Source organism: Lonchura striata, chromosome 2, assembly GCF_050655825.1.
Source record: "Lonchura striata isolate lonStrDom1 chromosome 2, ASM5065582v1, whole genome shotgun sequence".
NCBI classification, from domain to species: domain Eukaryota; kingdom Metazoa; phylum Chordata; class Aves; order Passeriformes; family Estrildidae; genus Lonchura; species Lonchura striata.
Window position 1 is genome coordinate 30,624,715 of NC_140704.1, and position 14,597 is coordinate 30,639,311.

General features: G+C 36.2%; 1 protein-coding gene across 21 annotated transcripts in view; it reads left to right on the top strand.

The window, feature by feature from the left end:
• HDAC9 (histone deacetylase 9) overlaps nucleotides 1-14,597 on the top strand; it is a 472,095-nt gene that overhangs the window by 430,562 nt on the left and 26,936 nt on the right. For all 21 annotated transcript variants that reach the window (XR_014953235.1, XR_014953236.1, XM_077787618.2 and 18 more), the window contains one exon: nucleotides 11,499-11,632. Coding sequence is in view for 19 of the 21 variants with exons in the window: in XM_077787618.2 (XP_077643744.2) it covers nucleotides 11,499-11,632 (134 nt within the window). In the remaining 2 variants the exon portion in view is untranslated. The remainder of the gene's footprint in view (nucleotides 1-11,498; nucleotides 11,633-14,597) is intronic.

Below are 14,597 nucleotides of genomic sequence, written 5' to 3' on the forward strand. Positions count from 1 at the left end.
TTAAGATAGTAACAGCACATAAAATCAAATAAATGAAAAATTTGAATCTGGAACCACTGAAAGTAGCATCAGTAGAGACTCTTTCCAGAACAAATTTTCCAGTTTGGCACAAGCATTTATCCATATGCAGGATGAATGAGTTTCTCACTTCAGTCTTTCCTGAAATTGTTTACCCACTCCTTCTTTGGAACAGTAAATCCAGAAAATGCATCCAAAAACTGTGCACAAAGGAACATAATTTGGGTTGTAAGGTCAATTGCTCTGAAGTTAGACCAAGAGAGATTTATGATTGCTTGCACAATGGACCCCTTTTGCATATGCTGTAAGATAGAGATGCTAATTAAATGAACATCTACTGTTCTGGACCTTTGCTTTCCTCTACCTAGAGAGGGCAAAGTTTGGGTTTTAACTATAAGCCAGCAGTAAATGCTAGCTTTTTAATTTCTGCCTAAAGCTAAAATCTATAGGAAATAAATGCTCCTCTACCTGTCCTTTGTATATCAGGGTTTTTTCTGCTATCCACATTCCAATAATTAAAAGCAACCTTAAAACCCAAGAAGCAACCTTAAAACCCAAGTTCTGTGGTTGAAAAAACTGGCATTGTGGTACCCTAAATTTCTTGTTTCTTAAATCTTAATTTCACATTAAATGAATGGTTTATTTTCTATCTTTGAATGTGTAACATCAGCTATCAAGTCACTTATGCATTGCAACTGCCCATGAAAACACACAATGAGAAATTTGAGCCAAACTGATATAAATATTTACTTGTTTGCATTATATGCATAAATATTTATGTGCATTATATGTTCTGTCATACAGAACAGGTAATAGTCATGTCAAAGCAAATTTCTCTTGAGCATTTCCAGACCTAGTGAGAGTACAGGAAGACCCAGTACAGAATGCAAGAAGTAAAAAATCGTAGCCTGAAGGGGTCACAAGGACTATTCCTGCCTGGTTTTTTGGCATCTGAAACAGGATAGGAAGAAAAAAAAAATTGTTTTTTTACAACCTTCTCTGCCTGCAACCACACACCTGCTCAATCACACCTGTATCAGCCCTGCTGGCTGCATGTGTTGGATTTCACACCTTTTGAATAGGCAACATCCAGATCTTGCACTGATTTGTATAGATTTTAGCTCTAAAGAAATGGTTTTTATTAATAGCTATCACTGCCAAAAATAATCTTAAATTTGGAAATTGCTTTTTGTTTATCTATATGCAAGCACTTGTCTTCAGACATATTTTCTTCTGAGATATGAGCATTCAGTCCTTGCAAGTGTTATAATAAATGCAAAGATTTATTCTTTGTGTTCACATTGGGAACAAGGAAACTAAAACAATTTCTTTGTTTTTTATCTTTTTTAAAGAGACTTATAGGCCATCTTTGAGCTATTCCAGGTTGGACTAGGTATATGCCAAGGCTCATCAGCTTGTGATGGAATTATACATAATCTGGGAAAGAGAAGCCACCTTTTCCACTGCTTCTAAGGATTTGTATTTGTGGAAAGGTAGTTTCAGTTTATTTGTGGTGACCCATTAGGAAAAGGCATGATCTGGGAAGATATATAGGTAGCTAAAAGGTTAGAAAGGGCAATAGCTATTGGTTCCTCAAGTCCAGATAAGTTCAGGAAATTTTGTGTCTGTGAGAGTATGGTAGTATGTCTGAATGAATGGCATATGATTGCTCCTAGGGAGGCCAGCCTGTTGTCAAGTACCTGCTTATTTAAATGTTTTCAATGCTTTGAGTGTGATCACAAACACTTTTGCCCACATATACAAACCTGCCACCCAGCAGTGTGCCAGCTGCCTGTGTTTTGACCTCTTTTTAGTTAGCAACTTATCACTGAGGAGTCCAGAGTTCACTTAATGATTTCCATGTTCATATTACTGGGGCACTCTCTCACCTTTCTCTTCAAATAAAGGATACAAAAGTATATCTGTGGGAGAAATTCAGAAATACTCTGCATCCCCTTGTAAAAATAAGATCATAAACTTACTCTGCTCTCTTTACTTTCTGACTCTTTCTGATGGTTATAAGAAAATCTGTTTCCTTGACAGTATTTAGTTTCATACTCACATTCATTTTTCTCTTGCTCATCCTTCCATATGTTTATTGTCTATTAGCCACAAGTATATTTATTTATCCTCTTATGTAATAACAGTCTCTTTTATTAACCAAACACTTTTATCATTTTCCCAATTCTCTTATGTCCCTTTTTTCTTTCATCTTTATCTCTCATGAGTAATTAATATTACTAATTAATTAATTTCCCCCAACATAAATTTTACCACTAAAATCTAGGTTAAAAAACAGTGAGGAAATTTTGGTCCATGGCCACTTATTTTATGAAATTAAATCAGCAATTTGGCCAAAACTGAGAATGACTAAAAAGTTTATCCTCTGCTGGGGTGACCACTTCATGTCATAATAAGTGGAACTGTTCTGAATTTGATATTTCTCCCTGTTTATCTCTATTTATTTGTAGTAAGACATTTGAATGTCTTTCTTTTCTAGGGTTTATAAGTGGCTTTGCTATGAAGTTTGGATAATTTTTGCCCAAACTCTCAGCTACTGTGGATCTTCAGCTTTCATGAGAGCAAAGAGTAAATTCAATCCTGATGTTGCAATTTGATATATTTTATTTGCTAAGATTCTAGAGCCCAAGAGAGCTTTGAGCCACTGCAGCAGGTTATTTTACTTCTAGCTGTAAAAACTCTGGAGGGAGAAACAGTAGCCATTCTGGTAGTAGATTTTCAGTGTCTCCAGCTAAAAAAGCTGATGTACTGTTTTCCCTTGAAGAAGAAATAACTGTTGCTGCTGAAGAAACAGTATCTCAATGTGGAATGGCTGATTCTTGCCCTGTTGTGAACTTCCCACTTTTAAGGAGAATGACTAAGGTGACTGTTGCAGCTGCAACAACATCTGGAGTCCTCAAATTACCCTGACACTAGTTAGCTAGATTTAGGTCTGGGTATAGCACAGAAATACCATTGTTTGTTTTGATGTTTCTATTGTTCAATGAAGATTACAATTTATTTTAGGTTTTCCAGCTTCCCTTAATACTGCTGTCATGCTATGGTAACAACAGAGATAGTGGTAATTTGCTTATATATGGATCCTGCAGAATCAGGAGTGATTGTGCTCCTCTTTCTGAGAAAATCCAGAAAGTTGTACTCCTTGACTGCTCAACCACCTGAAGGCATATGTCATCCATATCAGCTTATTGCTTTAACTTACTCTAAGATCTCTAAGAAAATGTAGAAAACCACTGAGTAAAGAACTCCATAAGGCTTCTGAACCACTAATTCTCAAGTAGTAATTGGTGGGTCACAACTTGGCTGCAGAATCTCACAGAAAGACTCTTTCAGATAACTGTATGTTAGACAACTGGAAAGACAGGGATGATATATTCAAAATTCTAAGAAAATCTTTTATTCTCATATGTATTTTGGGGGGATTTGTGGGAGGGGGGGTCAGGGCAGAGCAGAGAGGGGTGGTGTGGTAGAATTTCTGTGGAAACAAAGAGACCAGAAAATAAAAATGTCTTCTACGTATTTCCACGTGCTGTGCATGACAGCAAAGTGTCATCACTCCTGCCTTCACCTGAAGCTTGTGCAGCTCCCTGCCACCTTTTCTTGTACTCCCAGCAAGTTAAGGCTCCTGCAAGCTCTGCTGTGTAATAACATGACTGACAAAGTTCTGACATAACTTCTCTATTCATGGAGAAGGCTGGATAGAGTCACCTATGTCATTCCAATGGTAGCTACAGCTGCTTTTACAATTCTACCATTTCATGGCTTTTTTGTGTCCTTTTAATAGTATGAAAAGGTACATAGGGGCTGTTGTCTGGGTTGAAATCACATCCTTAATTCTTACATGTTTTTGTAACAGAACAATATAATAGAAAGCTGCTCAATGTATTTTACTTGGAAATTGTAATTAAACAGAAGACTGTAAGGAGTCAGGCCCCAAATCTAGTTTCAATACCATTTCCTCTAGCGAGTTTTACACATTACCTTTTCAATAAGTGGTGACAGGCAGTGCATTTCTGGGTGATTATAGCATGTGTCAGGTGGGGTTAACAGGCACAGGGCCAGAGGGAGAGTGAATAACTATATGAGATGTACAGTAATCCCTTAGAAACACAGTGCCTTATTCCCTTCTGATTTCATAAAATGATGTTTATTAAACAATGTGATCCAAATCCTGAGGGGCACCAGACCTCTGATACTAATACTGAGTTCACCAGGAAATTTGTTGCCAAATTGGTCAGGAAATAGAGTGTATACTTCAAGTCTATCCACCTACAAGAACCTCTCCCTGATGTGCTCATTGTAAGTGTGTCACTCGCCTTGGAATGATGAATGGTCCACATCTGGAGGCTGGGTCTTTAGATAATGGTATATGCTGATTAACACTGGCTAAGGAATGAGCTTTTAATTTAATCTGATATGTTGATGTGGTAGGGTCAGTAAATGACTGAAAATAAAGTGAGGGCCTTAATTTGTATGCCCTGAGAAACTGTGTAAGTTGGAAAGATCCTATAGTCCATGTTGATTTTCTTGGAAGAATATATTAGACCATCTTCAGAAAATGGCAGTCAGTTCTTAGTTTCTGAGTGATGGGGTTTAAATCAGATCCTTTGTGTTATCCTCCTGGGTCAATTCAGCAATAACTGACTTGACTTTTCATCAGTGAAAAAAAGAAATAATACTAGATCTTCCCATCAGATTGTTTTCAGTTATAACTCAGTGTCCACATTTCAGCTATTCATGTATAACAACAGAAACATTTCCCCACATATTTTAAAAATGTGTCAAGTTGATTTTATAGGCAGTAGCATTATAATAAACTTCTCCAAACTTAATCAAGCTTACTGATTTATTTGGATAGTCAATAGTAGTATCTGATTTTCATTCCAGCATGGATTAGAAATAAATTCCTCATACTTTGAATTATTTTTTTATCAGATGTCTTGTTTTTTAGCCAACCCCTTACTGAGTCTGGACTCAGATTTGGAGATATAATCATCTGTAATTTGTAACATCAGATGCATATATTGTATATCAGTTTAATCAGGCAACTTGATCAGATTTGGAAGAAGTTATTATGATAACAGTAATACCACATGCTCTATCAGCTTGGCAGATTTCACAGTATGTGGGACAGATTTTCACAGATAATTATTAGTCTGATTAGTCTATCTCCACAGAACCCTTTTAAAGTGTTTTTAGTCTTCAGGAAAAAAGAAAAGCTCTCCAAACTCCATGGAGAAACCCCTCACCTCACAGATGAAGCAACAGCCTTTTTCAGGGAGATCTGAATCCAAGACTCTGAAATACCACCTTGCTATATGAAGTCCTATACCTTCCCTCTTCTGACTTCTGCTTTCTGATGCTGAGCAACTACTGCTTCTTGAAAAAAGTGGGAAGATCTCTGTTGACTGGATCATCTTGCATCCTGTCTGGCTTCACTTAGTAGACGATTTTCTAAATAGGAAGCAAATAAAAAAAGAGAGGAAGGATAGCAGGACAGTGAAAAAATTATTACATGGGCCAGCTATAAGAAGGGGCAGATATTAAGGGAGTGTAAGGAAACAGAAGAAAGAAAGACACAGAGCAAAGAGCTAGTGAGAACAGGGCTAAAAAAGATCCTCCCAAACAGCGTGTTTTGGGAATATTCAAAGGTCCCCGCTTTGACTTTGGCAGCTGAAATTTGTGGTTAAATATTTTCCCTCTGAATCCACATAACAGCACTTAAGCAATTCTAAAAGCTTCATAATTATTTTGTACATTACCATGACCTTTTCTGGAGGGTGAGGAATCCCTAAAACTTGATAATACAAGTTACAAAAGAAATGCCATCCTTTTATTTTTACCATTAATTAACTGGGAGAAAAGTTTGAGGGAGTGTTCTTCCTCCATATGTTTTCTCTAAGAAACATTTTGCCTGGTGGACAGTGCTGCCTTGTGTGGTGAAGGTATAAAAGTTCCTCCCTCGTGAAGGACTAAGAAAATGCTATGGACTGTATGACACACTTGGATGAATTCATATCTCAAGGGAGTTGAAAATACCATCTTACTGAACATTGCAAGGTCACCTCTTCCTGTAGCAAAACAGGTTTGCAGTTTTTGACTTTCAAAGAGGTATCCTATGTATCCTTGAATATATATAGAGATTTAGTAAGTTATGTTCTGTGTAATAGCTAAAGAGCAGCTAATTAAGAAAAACATATTACTGTAGACCTAACAGGCATGCAATAAAAACATCTATTACATAAATTGTTATTCCATAAAAATGTGTTCCTGAGACTATTGGTATTTATTTAACATACAATTACTGTCTAATTTAATATAAATTAAATACCTGCTTGAGACATGTAATTTGAAGTGTTACTGAGCTTCCTCGTCCTGTATTAAAAGCAAAAATCAGCAGCTAATGCCTGGAGGCCAAATGTACCATTTAAATTCAGGTACCTCAACACTAACATTTGTAATTTTAGCCATTTGGAAAATGTTTTTCATAAGAATGTATTTGGCGTTAAAATTTCCTTTTCCCCCTCACTCGCGGCCATGTCCTGCCAACTGAGTCAAGTCTCTGACTTCATCCAAATGAAGTTTTGATTGAATAAAAGGTCCTGAATTAAGAGCTGAGAATAAAATATGTTCTCTTATCATAGAACACAAGCTTTGTACAATATCTCAGCTCCTGCTAGCGCTGTAAGGGTAAATAATCATTTGACTTCTGCATGGACATATTTATTTAGGACACGTAGCCTGGTGACTCAGGAAGTTATGTAAAAACTGACCCAGTTAATTTTAGATGCTATTGTTGGAAAAATATCAATGAAAATTAATCAAATAGTCACGAAGGAGCCACAGGGAAGGAGCACGGAACACTGGTGGGTTGAATTTTGGCAGTGATCATTGCAACAGTTTTAATGAGAGGAAAACACATTGTCAAGTAAATTAGAGAGTAATGACACGATTCAATGGTAAATAATAGTTAAATACATGCTTGGAGGTCCAGGACAGAGACTGTGGAGGTTTTGTGTTTTGCATGTATTCCTCTCCAGGCTGCTCTTAGTATCCAGAGGAGCTCACCAGAGCTCTGCCTGTAATTTAGGGTTGGGTTGTAGCTTTTAAGACACTGAAGCCAAAAGAGCTGTTGGGGCCCACTGCTGACGCTGAAAAAGCCGATGGTTTTTCCTTATGATAACTCTACAGCTTCTCCAACCTTTCAGTTGTTGATGTGTTCCTGTTCCTTCACCAGCCATCTCCAGTGAGCAAGGGCCAGCACCATGCCTTTGTTCAGCTTAACATCCCCCAAAAATGACTGCACAGGAGACATCTGCTCTCCTTATGCACATGGGGGACGGGGAAGGGGTCTCTCTTGTGCTGAGGCAGGTTTAGTCCCCACTAACTGTATGTTTGCACATTTACTGGAAAATTGAGCTGCATACAAGCCTGTTTATACAAACAAGAGGTGCTGTGGTGCTGGTGGGGAGTTCACTCCATCCATATGGTTCCTTTCCCTGTCTGCTGAGGAAAGGATGCAAAAAGAATAATATTCACAAGTTGTCTTCATTCTCAAATGCTTTTTTTGCAAAATGGAAAGTTGTCCATATGAACCTAACTGGTTAGCTTTACTTCAAGCACACGTAACACAACACACGGTTGTGTAAGGAGCCTGTCTGAGGGGAGCTGACCTCCATAAGAGGTGTTCTACCTGCCTTCTGCTTGCCACTGTCCATTTCAGGTTATCAGAGTAAGGAGATCTCAAAAACAACAAAAGAAAAGTGATTGTTTTTTTTTTTTTTTTGGTTTTCAGTAAGTCCAAGTAGAATACAGTTACTTCACTGACTTTGGTCAAATGAGGCTTCAGAAATCTCACCCGTGCCATTCCTTGGTGCTTAGCAGAACTAAAAAGAGTGTGGGGGGAGCTTGTGTGTTACAAACAGAAAAAACTGCCAGGATCCTTACTGGGGCATCAGTCCATCAGTCCACTAAAAGATTAATTACTTACTTAGATGGTAATTCAGGTGACACACTGTGTCCTTCAATAACAGCCTAACTGCTTGCTCATTAATATAATAGAATAATAATTTTCTCTCTTTCCACTTTCCTACACTAGAACAATTTCTTACAAAAGTCTTAGTATTGTATCTCCTCCTCCAATAATAGTACTGCAGGAGGGGAAAATGTATAATTAAAAATTTCACGTTATGTTTTTAGTTTGAAATTTTGTATTTTTTCTTCAAAGGCTGGCTAATAACAGCTTGTATACAGATTAGCTCTCCAATGCATAATATGGTTTATAATGGTTACAGTCTTAATCTAGTTTTCTCTACTTAGATGTACATTATGCACCCTATTTTTTTTTTTGGTGAAGAAAGTATAGAACACTTGGTGAGTAGGAATTTCAGAATTAGTAGTTTTGCTTCTTGTAGATATCAAAGGTTAATAATAATATTTAATAGGATGATAGCAAATTAATATTATGCAAGTAATAAATATAATAAATAATAATATATATAATTTATTATAAATATAATAAATGATATTGCAAGTTCTACCCAGGATACCGAAATGCTGGATCTGTTGATGAAGCAAGTTGTTTCATCTGTTGATGAAACTTTTAATGTTTAAATTACAGAAATTATGAACATAATAGTTGGCACAAAACCATTCTCACAATTTCCTGGCACACTGCATGAACCTAATTTAAAAAATACTGCACTTCTCTGAAATGCAAATCACTGAGCACATTTACAAGAAGATTACAGCAGGTACAGTAGAAGGGCCAAGAACTGATGCTGATTTCTAAATATTCATGTGAGTTGGAAGGCCCAGGATTCTAAATACTTGTCTGACTCCTTTCTCACCTTAAGTTGGCCAGTGCTTGATCTCCTTATATCAGGGGAGATGAAGGATTCTTTTAATGGTGCTTGTTACTATTTTCTTCTTGTTTTCATTAATTATCTGGCATGAACTACAGCCCATCTTAAAACTATTACTTCACTGGGATTCCTTTCTTTCTATTTTCTTATTTCTGCACTCCAGGGGATTTCCTTGAGGAAGCTAACATCTTTCCTAGGTTGCTGCAGTGACACGGCATCCAAGTTTCTTTGTTAAGCATTTCCATAACTCATTCAGTCACTGGTGATGTTGGTATTGTTGACTAAAGTTATTTTTTCACTTTCTAGCAAGTCACCTTTACTTTCTCATGGTAGTTATACTGAAGAAAAGCCCCATCATGTTAATTTGGGTTGAAACAGTTTACCCTGTTACCATGATCACTGTTTGGAAAGATGCTTTCTGTGTAGCTCATTGTAGCCTGATTCAAGTCAGGGGTGACTCTTATAGCACTGATACTAGGAAAATCATCAGGAAACCAGGCAGACAAACTAATATTGTAACAATGATATGGGTTATAGTATGTATGGTTGTCTAAATGAAGAAAAGGCAGAGCAAGAGTCTTTACATTTATTGCCCTACAAACCTCAGAAGATTATGATGTGGAGATAGCAATATTTGCAGTAATACAAAATTCAATGTGCAGGGGAAACATGGTACAGCTTTTCCTGTACAGAATCTGTATAACACAAAGGATAATGTCATCTTAAAAGTGCTGTTGGATTCCTCACACACTCCAAGGGTGAATTATAGATAGATGTGGGGAGCCTGTGCCTGTTCATTCTTCTTCATTTCCTGTAAATGTTCTATCTTTTATTCACTTTACACTGTTGGCACTCTCTTCTTATAGACCTAAAGATCTCATGTGTAACATGCAGACAGAAATAATTTCTGTAGGTAAAAGAGAACAGAAATTGGCTAAAGATCAAAGGTTACCCTCATTCCACTCCTTCCTTCACTTTTATCATCCTGTCTAAATTTGGTCTTTTGTGGGGGGTGGCGGGGGAGGAGTTGTTGGTTTTTTTTTTTTTTTTTTTTCATGAGGGAAGGCTGAGTTTAAATGGGAGTTTAAGGTTTTGTTTGTTAGTCAGCCCTTTATATAATTTTAACCATGGTGCAGTTACTTTGCTAGAATCAAAACTGCGGCACTTTTAGGGTGCAGAAGATTGGGCAGTGGCTCAGGGAAACACCTCAGATGTTTCTATGATCATCTATATGTTAAGTATAGGAACCAGAGGATTTATTTGTTTTGGGGTTATCATGTCTGTACAGCTAACCCCAATTTGATATATTTAAAGTTCCTATTCTAAAACCAGTTGGATATATGCTTAACAAAGATGTCCATTTTATGTCCTGAGATGAAAACAAAGCTAAACATGAGTTTGAAAAATTTCTCTGGAAAATATGAATGTAATTTTCAGTTTTAATTTTTGGTGATCTTCTTCACTGGAACAGTGAAAATGTTGATTTTCCTGTCTTTATAGAACTCCAGGGTTTAGGAGGTACCTTCTAATGCTTTATTTAAGGAAATGAAATGCACTGGAATGAATAGTGATGACCATCAATGGAGCAACTAGTACAGATGAAGTGAAAAAGAATAAGATGTGATGTTTATTTAACATCAATAGTTTCAAATCTTTATTTATAATTTCTTACTTGAAAGAGGTTAAACAAAAACAATAGCTGTCCTAGGAAACTACTACAAAAACTTTTCCAAAAATCTTCAGTCTAAATTGACATATTTCATGCAATTTTTCTTGTCTTCAAAAATATAATAAATTAACTTTACTTGAATCACAGATGAAAACTTTGTGGTAATGTCTGTGTAGTTACAGATCACCACAGAAAATGGAGTACCATCATTTTTGGCTATGGTGCAGAATTTCTTAGAGTACTGTTGGTCAGGAGTGAGCGATACTGGTAGAGATAGCTACAAAGTTCTAGACAGTTTCGACCTATTCCAAAACCCTGAATTAAAGTTGTTAGTACTGCTTCTAAAAACACTTCAAGATGCAGCTAAGAGGTAACATATGTTTCCACTATCTCTCTGTCCATGATTTTATATTATTCTCAAACCTCAAATACAAAGGAAGAAGTAATTTTTAAATAAAAAACCCTTCATCATCCCATTTGGAAAGCACAATTATTTTTAATTATAGCACCGTAGTTTAACTGCAAATGTTATTTGTCATATCAATGCCATAAGTGACCAGGATTACATCAAATCTCTCTAAATAACATGACTATATGTCACACTACTATGTAAATAGGAAGAGAATCCAAGGTGACTATGATTAACAAAGGTAAGAGGAGAGACATCCCTGTGTTTCAACTAATTTCCAGCAATGAGGGATAAGCATAAGGGATATTATCTCACATGTGCCTCATAAAAAATACAGTATACTAACTCCAAATCATCTGGTGAGGGCCATGGTCGGAAACAGGATACTGGACTAAGTATATGTGATGCTCCTTGTACAGTATTCCAGAGCTTTCGACATTCTTGTGCAGCAGATATGAAACATGCCTGCAATTCCTGTTCTGCTTTAATTATTTGCACTCCTGTATTTGAATTCCAGGTTTTGGTCACCTAACCAAGCAATTGCTGAAGCTGGCGGACGGCCGCGTGGTGCTGGCACTGGAGGGAGGCCATGACCTTACTGCCATCTGTGACGCCTCTGAAGCCTGTATAAATGCCCTCCTAGGAAATGAGGTAAAACATAAATCATAGCAGGTGGAGAGAATGAGCAAATTTTGCTGAAGCTGCTATCTTTGCTATTCTTTTAGTACATATTGTTACAATAGTGTCAGTCCTTTTTTTGTTTGGTATAAAAACCATGAAATTTGAATATGTCTTAGAAATGAACAGGCCTGGTTGCATAAATACCTCTAAATGAGATGGTTATACAAATTCTTTAGTTTATGCCTAAATTATTCCCAGTTCTGAGTAATATTTAAAACCTCCAAATTGCTTTTAGTGATGTGATGAATGTCTTGTGACTTGGCATCACTGGTAGTCACTGGTACACATATCAACTACTAGGAATGGACCTTTTAAGTAGCTCTCATGGGGAAAAAAATACTTTTTCAAGGTAACTGGTAATCTCAGAAACTGTATATTCCAAAGGCACACATTTTGCAGTATTTTGACACTTCACTTCTGAAACATTAATAAAAATGTGTATAGGATTAAAAAATATATATGAAGGAAGATTCAGGTTGATCTGTATGCAGTTGAAATGGAGTTTCCAAGAGTTATCAAACACTGTATATGCTAACAATTTTTGAGAGGAGACTGTAAGATTAAGTAAATATGCATATGTGCTATTTATGTATACAAATGCAAGATAAGGATTCCTATTAGTGAAAATATTTCTTCTGTCCATTAAAAAATATCTTTTATCCTATAAATACAGCGAGAAGGAAAAAAATTGCTGAAGGTGCAGACAAAGTAATTTACAAAGGGACAAAAGCCTTTACCATAAATTGTGAATTTTGCAAGATCTTGTTATAAAGTGGAGTGTGCTACTTTGTTTCCCTCAGGGAAAGTCTTAATAGCTATATAATCTCTCCAATCAAATGCATTAGTGCCAAATTGCAGGCTAGTTGCCAGTTCCCTTCCACTTCAAGGCTTCCTACCTATGTGAATAAGGTGAAGTAACATGTCTTCTGATGGATGTTGGGAAGAAGAATTTTTTAAGTGTTCTTTTAAACCTTTGCCTTTCATCTTTATGACACATCAACAATGCTTATTTTTTTACATTATACATATAATGAATATAGTGTTAGCTTTTTAAAAAATATTCTCAGAAATGTTAAACAGACATCAGAAAAAAATATATAAAGGTTTCAATGGGTTTTATCTACTGTCACCTTTGACAAAATCCATAAGGAATGTTTTCCAGTATGGTGGTATATACTACTAAAAAAGCTGTTCAGCTCAGTGTTAGATCTTTTATTTTGGTACTGAAATATAAATTACATAACCCAGCTTGAGGCATTTGAAAATCTTAGTAATATAGCATTGCATTCCTGATCAGCTGCCATTCCAGAGCACTCTCATTGATATTTCATTGATATTTCTGTTGTCATCTTCCCTGTGATAGTAACAACACCAATGGCTTTTCATAGCATTTCTAAACCCATTTTCTGAAGTTTTCACCTTTGTGGGACTAATTTGAATGGTTCTATGCTGATGGTGTGATGTATCCTCCTCTGTGCAGGTGCCTGGGTCCCTCTATCCTGTTATGACCATTTGGTGGTGCTACCCATTTATGGAAACTGCCTTATTTTGTTTTATCACTGTATCAAACCCAACTACTATTTCTGCTCTCACTGAATGAGAATGATTACAAAAACCTACATGCAATCATTTTTAATTCACTTGTAAAAGAACATAGTCCTTAATAACTTAAAACATCTCAAGCAATAAGCATTTTTCTCATGTCCTTTTGCTAACAACATTGTCCTCTGGGATGTGCATCAAGTGGTTTGGTGCAGCAGAATTTCAAAGACAAAATGTGTTATGGCTGTGAAGAAAAGTATTCCAGAGAGGATGTTGCTACCAAGAGTACCACAAGAAACCGACATCAGCTAAAAAGAATAAGTAAAGATGTTGCCAAGAAGGAGACCCTAATGAGAAAGTCTGATACCGCATTAGCAGTTAGAAATAGATTTATGGCAGTATGCACCACATGGCCCACAGCACATGTGCTGCTTGATTTCAGCATACTATTCCTGAACTTGCACAGCAAAGTCCAAGCGTGTTCTGCCAAGGACAGATTTTTTTTTTTCTTTAAACAACAAATTACTTCTTCTCTGAATGCAATTCTTTACAGGCGATTAATAGGATAATTTTAACTTATTATCTGCCTTTCATTTTACAAATAATGGTATATGCTGCACCCCTAGTTAAAAAACATTGGCAAGATTAACTTCAGTTCTAAATACTACACTTGCATTTGAACTCAAATTAGAAAGGTTGGGAAAGGCCTTTGTGAGGTACCCTGCAGTTTGTCAGATGTATTTATTCATGTGCTGAGGATTAGAATTCATAAACATTTTGCAGAGCTTTTTGAAAACTTTTTCTTTTCTTTTGTTGTTTTTGGCCAGGACTTTTCAATACAGAAATTCACTGCTTCATGTGTTCTATTACCAACAGAATAACACTTAAAAAAAAATTCTAAAACTAGCCGCAACTTACAACTTCCAACTTGCAGGGAGTGCTGGTCTGATATGTTACCTAAGAGGTGACATTAAATTTACAAGTGCAAAATGGCTTCTTTCGTAGTTTCTCTCAGAGAACCAAGAAGGAAAACAGGTTGACATCCAAAAGAGATATATTTTAATTTATATATGGCTTATAGCTTAGTGATTTGTTAAGTAAGATAACTTCTCACTCTTCTCTTAGAAGAAAGTGAACGAATACACTAGGAAAATAATCCTCTATCAAATTAATTTCCTTTAAATAATTTGAGCATGGAAAGACTGGTATAAATAATACAGAATTTTGAGGAGATCCACACCCTTTCTGACAGCAACTGGAAAGAAGGCGCTCTATAGTATCTGAAATGGCTCAGTTTGGTTTGGTTTGTGAATATATTCTTAAATAATAATTAAACTAAGAAAGGAATTATAGAAGTAAGGATAAACTTCATAAAGATCTATTTTTAATTCAA